Source organism: Heteronotia binoei, chromosome 1 (genome assembly GCF_032191835.1).
Source record: "Heteronotia binoei isolate CCM8104 ecotype False Entrance Well chromosome 1, APGP_CSIRO_Hbin_v1, whole genome shotgun sequence".
In the NCBI taxonomy this organism is placed as follows: Eukaryota; Metazoa; Chordata; class Lepidosauria; order Squamata; family Gekkonidae; genus Heteronotia; species Heteronotia binoei.
Genome location: NC_083223.1, coordinates 31,340,574 through 31,356,757, shown reverse-complemented (window position 1 = coordinate 31,356,757; position 16,184 = coordinate 31,340,574). Strand labels below are relative to the sequence as shown.

The following is a 16,184-nucleotide window of genomic DNA, read 5'->3' as shown; positions in this document are numbered from 1 at the left end:
CACAGAACATACAAAAATTCTAGAAACCAGAATGCAACAATGAATTTTTCAGCAAGGCAAGGGTTTCTGTTGCCTCATTTCACCAAAACCAACCATAAACATTACTCTGCATAGAATTCAATCCATGTGCTCCTCACTAGAATTAAAGATTCATTAAGGAATGTTAAGCCCAAATATGTGGTAGCCTGTATATACTACAGAGTGCTTCTTGGCAGAAAAAAAATAAAGCTAAAAAGCTATCAATGTGTAACTGGCAATGTGGCAAACCGGCCATAGGCTGCATAAGAATCTTATATGGGTTGCAGCAGGTATAATCCACTGCTACAGTGACACTGGGAATTGGCACAGTTACCTTGTGGAATGGAACAGGGTAGGTCTTATCTGTGCAAAGTTTTGCTTAATGTTCCCTAAGGACATTGGAACCTAGTACTGAACTGATTACAACCTTTTAAAAATGTGCCCTAACACACTTAGTATACATAAAAATGCAATCAAATTTATGGCACCTTATACAATACTATAGCCTCAGCACAAAGATGCCTCAACATGTTCTTATAAGTTGAAGCTTACAATTTACACAAACACAGCATTTGAGCTGAATACAGCACAGAACAACAAATTATTCTGAACTAGGGTATTGATTTTTATGATTAATTCATCTTAACTCAAGGTCAGAAAGAACCAAGTGCCCACTGTGGTTTTCTGTAAAGGCCTAAAGATGAAGCAGACTTTTCAAATATGCCTTTACATTATGCTGATAAATAACTGGTGGCTGGCTGGCATTTGATAGTTCTGACAGTGCAGGCACATTTCAAGGCCAGAAAAATAGAAATGTGCATTAAAATGCACACTTTTTAAATGCACCATTTAAAGCCAGTTCACCCTAGTCCACGCCATTCTGCTTCTACACAGAGAAAACTGTTCTAATAGAACACTTGTTATATCCTGTCTCCACAAGTCTGTCACTTCCTGATGACTCTATTTTCTGTACTTTGAATGGGGTACACCAATACAAGATTAAGGCAACATTGAAGCCAGCTTTCCAGGAAAAACACTGAGCGTAAGGGGACTGATCTTGACACTAATACACCCAAAACACTAATAACACCCAAAACACACAGAGAATTTCTGTATGTCTACAGTAGCTAATAATATAGATACTTTTCCAAATACTTTTAAAAGGTTAAAACTGAAAAACTAGATGAAACTGTTTACCTGTGTTTGACAACAGCTTTGTTGCTTCTAGAACCTTTTCTGTGTAGACTCCAGGTTCATAATTATCCATTTCAGAAGTGACAACATGAATTACCCTGGCTGCACGGCCACGAATTGCACCGGCAGTGCGATCTAAGCCATCAACATCTTTTTCTTGAAGAGCAATGACACACTTGTTTACATCTTCCAGAATATGATTCTCTGGTGGTAAAAAAAGGAATTCAGAATGTAAAAATTTCCCCTGGTGACTACATCAACAAGAGTATGCTTTAAATTCACTTCTAAAAAGCATTAATAAAAATGGTTAAGGTGTCAAAAGCCACACACACTTGATGCAATGAGCATGAACCAAATTGATTATAGAGTTCCCATGCATAAAGAATTCCTTTACTTCCATTTTTCAACTTTAATCATCTACTGGTTTAAAGTCATTCATGTGATATGTGGGTATAAAAATATGACTGTGTTACAATATGTTTATATATCAATCTGGCAACTGAGTGCTGCAGTCCAATTGAATATTTGAACACATGTTTAATAACTATTTGATCAGAACAGAAGGACTGTTATAGAGGATGGTGCAGAACTGTTTTCTGTTGCCCTAGAAGGTTGGACCAGAGCCAACAGGTTGAAATTAAATCAGAAGAAATTCTGGCTCAACATTAGGAAGAACTTTCTGACAGTTAAGAGCGGTTCCTTAGTGGACCAGGCTTCCTCAGGAGGTAGTGGGCTCTCCTTCCTTGGAGGTTTTTAGATGGCCATCTGAGAGCAATGCTGATTATGTGAGCTTAGGTAGATCATGAAAGGGAGAGTAGGAAGGGTTGCATCAGTGCTTAGTTCTTGTGGCCTTTTCTTACATGCCCAGGGAAATGCCAATTGCAACTTTGGGGTCAGTCGGCAATTTTTCTCCAGGCCAGTTTGGCATGGGATCCTGGAAGTTTTTGCCATCTTCTGGGAATAGATCAGGGGTTACTGGGGATGTATGTGTCTGTGTGGGAGGTATTTGTGAATTTCCTGCATTGTGCAGGGGGTTGGGCTAGATGACCTTGGAGGTTCCTTCAAACTCTATGATTCTATTGTTAACTGTGAGTGAAATCAAGAAAATACTTGTTCAGAATATTTTCAGCGAAGAATAGCCCCAGTTAAGCATAACATTAAATCTTAACGAAGTTTAGGCCACTGTGGGATGACTATTGGGCTAAGGAAAACACACAGAAGCAGGCAACACAATAGGACTGAAGCCAAAGGTGACTTAATAAGGAAGGAGAACAGGGTTCTGCATAGAGCAAGAATCTGAGCTTCTATCATCGCTGATTCTTCTGAGAATGAGGTCATAATACCTTCCTTGCCATTATCTCCTCCAAAGTACATGCAGTAGCCAGGCACTTTAAAAGACAGAAAACAGAACCCTGGCTGCAGGCTATAGAATCAAATACATAATTCAAGATACAGCCTGTAAGGACACAGCATGCTAATTTGGCAGAATCTAGATTGACTCTATTCATTTATCCAAAACAATTTGTGTCAGCAAATAAGCTGAGTAGAATAAATAGCTTTGCTTCCTAAAAATGTACAGAAAAAGCATTTGTACATCAAAAGCTAACTTATTTTACAAAACTGGTATCACTCATCACAAGACAACCATAATGAGCCTCACCATACTGCAGCATGTATAGATAATGCACAAAGAAATCAATGAAATGAAAGAGCTGAGAGTCTTGTTTGAAGTTAGTTACTGAGGAGATATTGTGCTGGGGACACCATGAATGTTGACAAATGGGAAAATGAATTTGCCCAGCCAGGGCAGTGTCAATGACCTTATAATCCCAGCTGTCCCCTAATGTGAAGTAATAGTGGGCGAGGACCAAATGTGAAAGCTTTTACAGCTCAACAGGTTGTGGGCTAAAAGCTCTCAATACTACATGTTCCAAGAAGTTTATACGCTCAGGGCTTCATTAATTTCAGCTGATTGGAGTATCTTATTGTAAATTAAGGTAGATACACATGGATTTGTCAACACTTGTTCTGCACTAGATACTTTCGCTGTCCACATATTTGACAAAATAGGCTCTTGCCTACAGAATAGGCTCTTGCCTACAGAAACACATGCTACATTCCTGCAGCAAGACAGGACACCAGTGCCACTGTTTGATAAGCAATAAAGCTAGATTGAGAAGAATCTTTGCCAACCATAGTTCATTACCTGACACTGCCAGGAAGTCATCAATGGAAGTGATGTCATCCACTGCATCTGTCAACACACGGACCTGCTTTTCCCACTGCTCTTTAAACAACTCCATGTTTTCTTGAGCTAGCTTGCTTTGTGGCTTGGCAGCCAAAGCTAATGCTGCATTAATAACCTGTAATGCAGGACAAGGTTCTTAAGTTTTAGCACTGAATTTTCAGATTTGCATTTTTATGAAACTGAGAATTAATTAGCAAACCTTAAGGCAGAAGAAGAGTGGCTTTCCTAAGGTTCCTATGGTGAGATTCAAGCTTGGGGTTTACTGATTGTAGCACCATTTTTTGCTACATGTGCTCTCAGTAAAACAAGGAAGAAGATGAGAGAATTTTTTCATTCTTAATCGAAATACATTTTAATGTTCTACTTTCAGAATTCGTGCTTATGTTCTGCCTTCAGATAATATCTTGGTGTTTGCTTTTTTTTTTAATTACTTTGTTATTTACTGTCTTTAAAAATCATGACAGTAACAAAAAGATAACAGAGGACATATTACTACGGCAAGTAACTAACAAGAATTGCTTCAGACCAATATGGCTATCCACCTGGATCTGTCATGATTAAATGTGTTAATGACTTCAAGATTATGACAGTGTTTAAATGTCTGGTAGATGTTTGAGGGTTTTATAAGCTGTGACTCAACACAGAGCCATTTTTAAGCTCCCATATTAAGAACTGACTTTGACAGAGGTCATGTTTGAAAGAAATGACATTTCCAGACTTACACACTAAAAATGCCAATGTACTTCAAGTTTTAAAGTTACACCAGGTAGTTACATTATCTTTCATATATCCACTTGAAAAAGCAGCCAACCCAACCCCCTGATCTGGTCACAGCATTGTACAAGACCAGTAGATACAAATTTTCCTTTTTTCACAGGAGACAAAGCACAGGATTGATGCACAACTTCATTTGCTTGTTAATTTACCTGAGGACAGAGTGCTTCAAGCTGGCTTGCTGACATGTGAACTAATTTCACACCTTCTTCGTTATTTGAGATGGAACAGGCCAAGTTGGCAACCTATGCATAAAAAGAAAGGAGCTTTAGAAAGTGAACCTGTTTGAACTTAGCATCTGGAATTAAAAAAAATCTTGTATATTTATTGCTTCAGGTAGTTCACAAGGAAACTAATGTAGTTTGCATCTCTCTTCCAATAAGCAAGATCCATTCTCAAGGACACAAAATATAAAATAATAATTTATTTGGGGAACAGATTTAAAGCTCTCATTTATTATAATTAAATGATAGCCTCCAAACAAATAGCCAAAGGCACTATTTAGCAACACTTCACTGAGCAGTTTGTTTTTTTACATATATGTTGTGCTGGCTGTACATTTGTGAAACGCAGCTGTTGAAGAAGCTGATCACCATCTGACAGCAATCCTTTGTCAGTCCTTTCCTGAAAGTCATCATGACATTACGTCTCATGTGCAAGCCAGTTCACTGGGCTAATCTAAACACAACACACATATAGCTAAAACTGCATCCAGAACTCCAGTCTATTGCTTCACTTAACCATTTGGCCTCTCAAAAGCATAGCCTGGTGTAGGAACATCCTCCACTCATGTGCAAGACATTTTTGTGCATTCAAGAATTCTACAAAACACATTATATTGCTGCCAACTGGTGCAGAAAAAAGATGACAACCGGAGGTTTCTAGAGATTTGCTGGGAGCCTTACACTGTTAGCTAGAGACAAGTCCTTCCATTTGCTTTCTGGGAGTGTAATGAAAGGGCACACAAAGCAGTGTTATTTTTAAGTGAAAGTGTTCTATATTTTGGAACTTGTTCTGAGAAGAGGGATTCTAAAATGGTTTATAGTTATTAACTGACAGGTGAATGACAGCTTGTTATTTAAAGCCTAAATCTGAGTGTAGAAATATGTAAAATCAGTACAAAAAGACAAGAATGCTATGTTCTATCCCAGAGCAGATAGGAGGGGGGGAAGCCTCCTTTCAGCAGTTTCTCAAATGATGTCAAAACTATGGTCAGTAAACTAGTTTTTGTAAAGATTTTTCTTGTCTATAAGAATAAGATATGCTTTTCCCTGCCTTGTTGAAAAGCAACGGGTAGGAGTTCAGCTTTACCATTAACGTTCCATTATTTTTGCTGTGGAGGCTCCTGGCTTCCCCTTTGCTCAGCCCCAAAAATTGACATGCATATTCCGGCATCTATACCCTCGTAAACAACACACTGTACAGATGGGATACTTTTCCAGTGATAGAAATGTATCTGGGACTGTTCCCAGCTTACAGCTATGTGGCTCATTAATAATTTTAATGTTAGGATGAACATTAATACATATTTATGTTCATTTAAGCTTAGCTGAAGAGAGGTGTTAATATCAACTGGACATCTGTTACAAACACTATTAACTGCTAAAATCAAGGTTTATTAAGTAAAGGTAAAACATACCAGCCCACAACATGATAATTTGCTGGTATCTTTAAAAAGAAAACAACAGCAGCAGCAAAGTGGACCTAAATAATACAAATCTGACATGCTATGCGTGTTTCCCTTGTTGTTTCTCTGTTTTTTTATCATGAGGTTAAAAAAGATCCAAGAAATACATGTAACATTTTTTTTATATTTGAATGAAAGCTTAAACTTTTTAGACATCTGATTAACAAAGATGATTATTTTAATTTATTTAAGCCAACTCTGCGTTGGAAAAGAAAGGAAAATATTAACGTTTAAGAATCCTATTGAGTTGAATCACTTAATAATGAGGGTTATAGTTAAGTGATAAAACCTCTGCTGCCAACTGTCTTATTTGAGCATATGCACTTAAGGGAAGATGGTTGAGGAGTTAAGGACAGCAGCTTCTCAAATATAAAAATAATGTTCTTTGAACATAAAAATATAATTCAGTTGAAGGGAAAGAAAGTGGGACGTTTTAAAGACTTTCGGGCCTTCCAAGCATATTGACTGAGGAGGAAAAAGGAAAGGGAAAGGTCCCCTGTGCAAGCACCAGTCATTTCCAACTCTGGGGTGATGTTGCTTTCACAACGTTTTCATGACAGACTTTTTACGGGGCGGTTTGCCATTGCCTTCCCCATTCATCTACATTTTGCCCCCAGCAAGCTGGGTACTCATTTTACCAACCTCAGAAGGATGGAAGGCTGAGACAACCTTGAGCCGGCTATCTGAAAACCCAGCTTCCACTGGGGATCGAACTCAGGTCATGAGCAGAGCTTAGGACTGCAGTACTGCAGCTTTAACACTCTGCGCCACGGGGCTCCACTGACTATGGAGAGTACCCCTTGAAATGCTAGCTTGCTACATATTAGTTGTGTACTAAAAGTAAAGGTAGACCCCTGTGCAAGCACCAGTCGTTTCCGACTCTGGAGTGACGTCGCATCATGCAGACTTTTTACAGGGTGGTTTGCCATTGCCTTCCCCAGTCACCTACACTTCCCCTGCAAGTGAGCTGGGTACTCATTTTACCAACCTAGGAAGAATGGAAGGCTGAATCAACCTTGAGTCAGCTACCTGAACCCAGCTTCTGCTAGGATCCAACTCAGGTCACGAGCAGAGCTTGGACTACAATACTGCAGCTTACCACTCTGCGCCACAGGGCTCTTTAGCTGTGTACTAAAGGTAAAGGTAGTCCCCTGTGCAAACACCAGTCTTTTCCAACTCTGGGGTGACATCACATCATGAAGTTTTCACAGCAAACTTTTTATGGGGTGGTTTGTCATTGCCTTTCCCAGTCATCTACACTTCCCCCCCAGCAAGTTGGGTACTCATTTTACCAACCTCAGAAGGATGGAAGGCTGAGTCAACCTTGAGCCGGCTACCTGAACCCAGCTTCCATGGGGATCGAACTCAGGTTGTGAGCAGAGAGCTCAGACTGCAGTCAGTACTGCAGCTATACCACTCTGTGCCATGGGGCTGAGCTGTGTACTAGGGGTGTGCAAAAAAAAAAAAGTATTGTTTTGGGTTCGGGTGTACTGAACCCAAAAAGCATCAATACTTCCTGATATTCCCAAATATTAGGATTAATAATTAGGATTGTCAAATTTATTTGGCTCCATTATATCCTATGGGGACTGTCTTCAGAGGGCATAATGAAAAAGGGAGTGGGTGGGTGAACTCACACCACTTTGAGTTCACTGGCTTGGCTTGCAAAAGTCCCCTTTAAATAGCTTCTGCAAGCTAAGTCTTGCGTCAGTGAACTCGAAGCTGTGTGAGTTCCCTGCAGGCTCAGCTGGGGCTCTCAGAATGGAGGGAAGGAAGATATCAGACCCCTCCCCCTTCCATTCTGCTGGCACTGGGGAGAGTTCTCCCCACAGGATTGGGTCCTGACTGATAGCCCCATTGGACTGCAAGGTTTAAGTGGCTGGCAAAACAAATGGTGCAAAGGATGGAGTCTTTAATGGTTGTATAACCCTCTATTTTTTGGCAATTAAATGGCTCCCCAATGGCTCTTCCAGGAGCTGATCCTGTAGGGAGAACGTTCCCCAAGGCCAGCAGAATGGAAGGGGGAGGGAAGATCTTGCCTCCCTCCATTTTGCTGGCAGCAGGAAGTGAAACTAGCCTATGCAATGGCTGCCAAGCATTTCAACCTGATAACCCAATGGATCTGCCCATCAGCTGTTAGGTTTAAATGGCTCACAGCCATTTAACCCATCCACTGTGCTCCGATCATTGAACTGGCTTCCAGACATTTTAGCCTAACTGGGGATGGGTGTGTCCATCTGCTGTTAGACTAAAACAGCCGCCCTGAGCTCGTTTGAGGAGGGCGGGATACAAGTGCAATAAATAAAATAAAATGGCTGCAAGCCTTTTCAACAATCTGTTTCACTCCCCCCGGGGGGGGGGGGGAGGGACGGACTGACACTGACCTGTGCAAATTGCTGCCAGCCATTTAAACCTGACAGCTCAATGGACCTGACTGTCAGCTATTAGGTTTAAATGGCTAAAGAAAAGCTCAAATGAACACTGAGAAAAAAGATGGTCAAAAATATTTACGATTATAATAAAAGTACATTGAATAACACTTTACACCACGTGTGTTTTTTCTTATCTTTCTCGAGATTACAAAAACACATCAACTACTTAAGAAAGCTGGTGGTTGCGGCTATTCCTGGCACACTGTGCTTCAAGCACTTAGCTCCAACATTTGAAGAGACAATAACCTTGTCAAAGCCAAACAATGAGTAATATAGCAGTCTAAAGCATGGTTTCAAAGGCACATAAGCTCCACATTAACCCACTAAAAACAATACACAAAGCTCCCAAAAATCCTTGTGGCTTGTAATAAAGAAATCTTGACAAAGTCTGATGAAACAGTCTAAAGCAGTGTTTCACATAAGCTACAACAGGTGTGCTGACCAATTGATCTGCAAACATATTTTTAAACTATATTTTATAAAGAATATTTTTAAATGGAGAGGGGAAAGCAGCAGAGCTGTTAATTAGAACTCTACTTTTTAACTAGCCCATTGAGAAACAACTCATGAGAACCTGTATTTCAAAGTTAAAGATGCAATAACTAGAAAGCTAGATGTTATATATGAGAATATGTGGGTGAGTAGGGCTGTCAATTCAGTAAAGGGTTTATCAAATATTTACCGAACAACAGCCTTTTTGGTAAAATTTGGAATTAGGGAATTCCAGATAGGCATCTGAGCCTATTTCTGGAATGCCGAGTAGTTGAATTCAGTGGTATTCAGAAATATTCTGTAAAGTTCTGCTGTCCACAGAAAGCAAAGGGGAAAGGGAAAAGGCAGTCTGTAATTGCTTTTCCCACCTCTGGCTGGGGTGAGGAGGGGGGGTGTGTGTGAGGAGGCCCTTGACCAATCAGATCATGCATTTTGAAAAAGGCATAGCTTTGCAGGATCCTGAAGGGCTGTTTTTGTTGTGCATGGTAGGGGAAAGGGAGAAACTGCCATTCTCCAATGGAATTGCATGTTTTCCCCCTCAATCCAATCAGAGAACAGAATAATTTATTTTCAAACTGTTCTGTTCATGGGCAGAGAGAGGATATTTATTAACAATCTCTTGTCCCCTTGACTCCATTGCTGCTGCTGCCGCCATAGAGACTATGTGAGTGTGAGCTTCTGCTTTTGGCAGTGCTCTGCTATTCTGCTCTCTGGCCTGGTTGGCAGTATTCCTGAATCCTGGACCTGGACTTCACTTCATCTGACTGGTGAGATCTTTCCTTTTTTGTGCTGATTGCAGTGATTGGGGAATTTTTAGAAGGTTTTTCTTTTTAACTTTTTGAAAACCTTTTGTTTGTTCCTCTACTTGCTTCTGCCACAGGCCATCTTTGTGTGACCTGAGCACCTGATTGTGGGGTGTGTGGTGTTTGGGCATCTGGCTCCTTCCTGGTCTGGTTTTTGGGACCTACGGTGTCTGTTGAGAGGGGAAGAGATTAGGGAGATTGTTGTATCTTGTATATCACTCTAAGATTATGAGATTCAGCATGAAGGGCAGGATTGAAATCCAATGTCTTGTTTTCTTCCATTTCTTCTTTTCCTTCTATTTCTTCATCATTGGAGGAGGAAGATGGGGGGGCAGGCTGTGATGAGGAGGGCAGCCACACCTTGGCTAAAGTTTCTCTAATGGGACTGATGGCTGGTGCATGTTGCTGCTGAGAGGGAATGGTTCCCTCCCTCTCACTCTCTGAGGCCCTCCCAGAGAACTCCCTTGTTTGGGGTGCAACTCTGACTTGCCTCATCGTGGTGCACCCTGGGTCATGCCACAGAGCTAGACTGACTGACCATCCACCTATCTCAAGGTAAGTGTAACTGCATCTTCTTTGTGTCTCCTAGGAAGCTGAATGTTCTCCTCCTAATGGTTAGTTTTCTGATTAGATATCCAGGGAGGAGGATGAGCCAGAACTGACATGGTTGATGTGCTTGGCTGACTCTCATGTTGTTTGAGACAGGGCTGAAGAGTTGGCATTGTCAGAGCACGTGTCCTGTGGGGGGGAAGTTGGCATCTAGGTGAGGAAACCTGAGCCAACATGGTTGATGTGCTTGGCTGACTCTCCTTGTGTTGTTTGTGGCAAGGCTGGAGAGCTGGCATCATCAGATTTGATTTTTTGGTTGACAGCCCTATGGGTGAGTAATACTTTATAAAACATGTGGCTGCATGTTGTTATTTTTTGTTATACAGTTCCAATTGAAAGGCAAAATAATACTGATGTGAAGAAGCAAGCTGAAATGCGAGTATACCTAGGATACACGTATTGTCATTTTCCCAAAAGATTTGGACATTATTTCAAGAATTTGGAGACTGCTTACCTCAGTGGGAACACCCTTCCTTTAAGATTTGGTCAAGATTTCTCCATTATATGCCATGAGGATTTTTTGGAACTTAGACTTCTTTATTATAAGCCACAAGGATTTTTGGGAGCTTTGTGTATTGTTCTTAGCAGGTTAATATGGAGCTTTCATGCCATTGAACCCTGCTTTAAACTGCTGTATTATTCAGTGTTCGGCTTTGATAAGGTTACTAGCTCTTTAAATAGTGGAACTGAATGCTTGAAGCATGCTGTGCCAGCAATAGTCATGACTGATGGTTTTCTAAAGCAGATGTAATCTTTTGTATATTTGTTATAAAGAAAAATAACAAACACACATTGTAATGCATTATTCAATATATTTGTATTATAATTGCAAACATTTTGACTGTCTTTTTCTCAGTGTTCATTTGCACTTTTCCTTCTACCTCTACACTGAGAGTCTTGTTTGGTTTGATTTGGGGTTTCCCCTCCTGGACCACGACGACCCAAGCAAAGGACCTCTGTCTTCGCCGGATTTAGCCTCAGCCCGCTCAGCCTGAGCCACCTAGCCTAGCCTGTAACACCCGGTCCAAATTTTCTGGGACGCAGACCAGCCGGGCGTTCATAAGCAGATAGAGCTGGGTGTCATCAGCGTACTAGTGACAACCCAGCCCATACCTTTGGGCAATCTGGGCAAGGGAGTGCATATATATGTTAAATAACATCGGGGAGAGAACCGCCCCTTGAGGCACTCCACAATCAAGCGTGTGTCTCCGGGACAGTTCACCCCCAATCGCGACCCTTTGTCCCCGACCCTCAAGGAAAGAGGAAAGCCATTGTAAAGCCAACCCCTGAATCCACGCGTTGGTGAGGCGGCAGGTCAGTAACCGATGGTCAACCGTGTCGAACGCTGCCGACAGGTCCAACAACATCAGCACCGCCGAGCCGCCCCGGTCCAGATGCCATTGAAGGTAATCTACTAGGGCAACCAACACCGTCACTGTCCCGTGGCCCGGGCAAAAGCCGGACTGAAGGGGATCAAGGATGGAAGCATCCTCCAGGAAACTCTGTAGCTGCATCGTCACTGCCCTCTCGATAAGTTTGCCCCAAAAGCGCAAATTCGAGACCGGCCGGTAGGGTGCCAATTCGGCCGGGTCTAACGTTTTTTCAAGAGGGGACAGACCACCGCCTCTTTAAGCGGTGTTGGAAAGTGCCCCTCCATCAGGGATCTATTTATGATATCCCGTAAGCTTCCTCTGGCAGGATTTAATCAGCCAGGATGGGCATGGGTCCAAACTACAAGTTGTTGGGCATGCAGATAAGAGGATCCTGTCAACTTCCTCCAGGCTGAGAGTACTGAAACCATCCAGAACACAATCCAAAGACAGGCACGGTACCTCGGGTTTGCAAACTGTTACCACTGTAATTACCACTCCCCCTTCCCCACCTCTGCTGACGGAGGTGAGCAACCTCTTACAGAAACAAGCTATAGAGAGGGTCCCAATGGAGGCCAGGACGGGAGGCTTCTACTCTTGTTACTTCCTGGTTCCCAAGCGGGACGGGGGTCTAAGACCAATCATGGATCTTCGGAATATGAACAAATTTATTTTGTACCAGAAGTTCAGAATGTCCACTCTGCAAACAATTCTGCGCCTCATCAACTAAGGCGATTGGATGGCAACACTGGACCTCAAGGATGCATACTTCCACGTCAGCATCCATCCTGCGTTCAGACGTTTCCTTCTGTTTGCAGTAGGTTCTCAGCACTTCCAGTTCAAGGCTCTTCCGTTCGGTCTGTCCACTGCACCTCGGGTGTTCACGAAGATGATGAGCGTTGTGGCTGCCCATCTCCGGCTTCAAGGGATAGTCATCTTTCCATACATTGACGACTAGCTCCTTGTGGCAGAGTCGAAAGAGAGTTTGTCATTCCACATTGCCATTACTCTTCGTCTTCTCGACACCTTGAGTCTGCAGGTCAATTTGGAGAAATCACACCTTACTCCGTCAAGGACAGTTCAGTTCATAGGGGCTTTGCTGGATACGAACCTTCATCATGCGTTTCTGCCTTAGCAGAGAGCGATGGACATTATCAACCTTGTCGAACTTCTGCAGAGTCGAAAGTGGGGCACGGTGCAGCAGCTGCAGCGGATGCTGGGGCTGATGGCGGCGACTACAAGCGTGCTGCTCTTTGCGAAGCTGAGGATGAGAGGCCTACAGCTTTGGTTCCTTCGTCAGTTTTGCCCGTTAAGGGACTCACCTCGAAAGAGGTTTGTAATTCCACCTGTGACACTTCAAACACTGCAATGGTGGAAGTCAAAGGACAACATTTGTCAGGAAGCTCCCTTCCATCTACCTGCACCAACTGTGACTATCACAACAGATGCATCTTTATGGGGTTGGGGGACCCACATGGACGATCTGTGTGTGTGTGTGTGTGGGGGGGGGGTCCTTGGCTTTTGAAATTGACTCACTGCCACATAAATTACTTGGAACTGCTGGCAGTTCACTTTGCTCTTCGGTCTTTCTGCCCCATGGTGGTGGGGAAGATTGTTGCTCTGCTAACAGACAATACCACTGCCCTGTGTTACATCAACCGATAGGGAAGGACAGTCTCTCGATGGCTTTGTGCGCTGGCACTGGATCTGTGGTCGGAGTGCCTGGACCACGACATCTTTGTGAAGGCAGCGCATCTCCCAAGGGTCCTCAACTTGCAAGCAGACTCCCTCAGCAGGGGTGCGGCTTCCTTGCACGAGTGGGAGTTACAGTGGCGCTTCCTTCAACCCGTGTTTCAGCTCTGGGGGTATCAGGTGGATGTCTTTGCCACAGCCAAAAACCGGAAATGTCCTCTGTTTTGCTCCAGAGGGGGCTCAGATCCAGAGTCGTTGGGAGATGGTCTGCTGTTCCCGTGGGAAGGTCGGTTCCTTTATCTATTCCCACCTCTGCCACTACTGACAAGGGTGGTCAACAAGATCGCAAGAGAGAGACCATGCTGTATCCTGGTGACTCCCTGGTGGCCTCGCCAGAACTGGTTCCCAATCCTGCTCCAACTGGTGAGGGGGGTCTTCTACCAGTTTCCAGCGGAACCAGACCTTCTGTCAGCTCAGGACAGTCATGTACTCCATCACAACGTGACCCACCTGAAGCTGACAGCGTGGTTCATCGACCCTGTGGGTTCTCTAGCAGAGTCCAACATGTTTTCTTGAACAGCAGGAAACTTTCTACCCGCGCTTCCTATGATAGGAAGTGGAGGAGGTTTCTGCAGTTCTTAGTTGATCCCTCAGTTTCACCCCAAAGGGTGGGATTGTCGGTAATTTTTGAGTTTTTGTTATCTCTGGTGGATGCTGGCCTTGTTTTTTTTTCCATCAAGGTTTATTTGGAAGCAATTTCTGTGTTCCATGAACCAGTTGAGGGGCACTCTGTTTTTGCACACCCTCATTCTAAGAGGTTTTTGAAGGGTTTGCTTAGGCTTCATCCTCCATCAAGATCACCCCCACAGTTGTGGGATTTGACTTTAGTGTTGGATAGGCTGACTCAACATCCCTTTGAGCCGATGGCCACATGTTCGTTACAGCTTCTATCTTGGAAGATAGCCATCACATCAGCACGCTGTGCAGGGGAGCTCATGGTTATGCGTTGTGACTACCCATATCTAGTTTTTCAGGAGGCTGGAGTGTCATTAGCCCCTGATATTTCTTTTCTCCCCAAGGTGGTTTCTCAGTTCCACCTCAGCTTAGAGGCTTGGTTGCCCACTTTTAATCCTACACCTTCCTCAGATGAGGAACATAGGTTGCATGCTCTAGATGTGAAGACTGCTTTATTGTTTTATTTAAGTCGCTCCAAGAGTTTTTGTAAGGACCAGCAGCTTTTTGTTTCTTATGCTGCTCCTAAGTTAGGTTCCAGGATATCGTCTCAGCGGCTTTCAAAATGGCTCACTGAGACTATTAAACTGTGTTATTTGTTGGCAAAGAAGCCGTTACCTGGGCCTATTCGCTGACACTCTACAAGAGCGATGGCGACGTCGGTGGCGTTCCTGAAAGGCGTTTCCCTATCGGATGTTTGCAAGGCTGCCACCTGGTCCCCTCCGCATGCCTTTATAAAGCACTACGTGCTGGACGTGCATGCTCAGCAGAGGACTTGTTTGGGAGCTGCGGTGCTGCAAGCTGTTTCTTCCGGATGACCGTCTTCCCGCCTCCAGGTCTGTCTTGCTTGCTAATCCCCCATGAGTGTGAAGCACAGAGACCACGAAGAAGATAGACAGGTTGCTTACCTGTAACTGTAGATCTTTGAGTGGTCATCTGTGCATTCACACTACCCACCCTCCTTCCCCACTGCTGACTGTCTCCCTCCCGTAGGGGCTTCCAGCGGTCAGGAAGGAACTGACGGGATCCTCGCTCTGGCGCCGGTGAGCATGCGCATTGGGACGCCTGCGCATGCCCATTGGTGCCGAGCGCGAAAAAATCCCGGGCTTTTTAGGTACCGATTCGGGGATTGGCGCAGGCGCTCTATCCCATGAGTGTGAATGCACAGATGACCACTCGAAGATCTACAGTTACAGGTAAGCAACCTGTCTATTTGCCTTTAGATGGTTACCCAGCTAAATGCAGAAGAATAAGTTCCTCAGAATTAGAAATATTTCTTGCAGTGTGTAGAAAGAACAGTTATCAAGGCAGGGGCTTTTTGCACCAACTTTGTAACCTATCTCCAAGAAATTTCCCTGCCTATCCTAAGAGGCACAGATGGCCTCAGGCTGCCTACTGAAACTGCCAGAATTTGAATGAACAAGTTTCTATTTACCCTCCAGTGACAATCCTGCCAGATACAATAGTAACAAATGCATACATACAACTACTTCCTGAGCACTCTTTGCCACAACCTGAGTTAATGTGCTGGTGACAAATCAAATAATGGAAGGCTGTCCATTCTAAATGCAAATCAAGTCTGAAATCTTGTTTTGAAATTAATTAACAATGGCACTAGAGAAGGAAATTAGGTTGATGTCTCAACTGAAGCATTCTTTGCTCTGTAAGGAAGTTTACTTGCGAAGAACAAGCAGAAGTCTCTTCTTTGAGATAAGAATCAGTGATAGACGCTTTCTGGGCCAAAATCCTGTCCATCATTTTCTTCAGTGTGCTTCATGCATACTTTAATTTTCCCACCCATTTTCTGACTGTCAACACCACTGACACCTGACAACAATGACTGTAAAAATGCAGGAGAATAAAAAATTTCTTCAGAAAGCAAACCATATATTCTAAATCCAAAGGTGTGGTCCAAAGGCATGTGATAAAGCAATCTTGCTGAATCTCAACCGGTCTAAAAATAGCCAGTGCCAAGATGGGGTACCCCATGGAAACCCTACTGTCAAGTCTGCTGTAGTTTAGAACTGTATCTTTGGTTCAGGAAAAGGATCCTGGGTAAAAGCCATACTGTATACTGATGCTGCTAGCTTGATCTCTCCTTCCTTCCCCCCTCCCTTCCTTTGTTATGTAGCA

The 16,184-nt window shown here is 43.3% G+C and overlaps 1 protein-coding gene across 2 annotated transcripts in view; it reads right to left on the bottom strand.

Annotated features, from left to right (window-relative positions):
• Positions 1-16,184, bottom strand: part of CTNNA1 (catenin alpha 1) — a 124,925-nt gene that overhangs the window by 32,537 nt on the left and 76,204 nt on the right. For both annotated transcript variants that reach the window (XM_060232955.1, XM_060232948.1), the window contains 3 exons: positions 4,387-4,479; positions 3,419-3,575; positions 1,216-1,416 (listed from right to left, as the gene is read on the bottom strand). In XM_060232955.1, the coding sequence (XP_060088938.1) occupies positions 1,216-1,416; positions 3,419-3,575; positions 4,387-4,479 (451 nt within the window). The remainder of the gene's footprint in view (positions 1-1,215; positions 1,417-3,418; positions 3,576-4,386; positions 4,480-16,184) is intronic.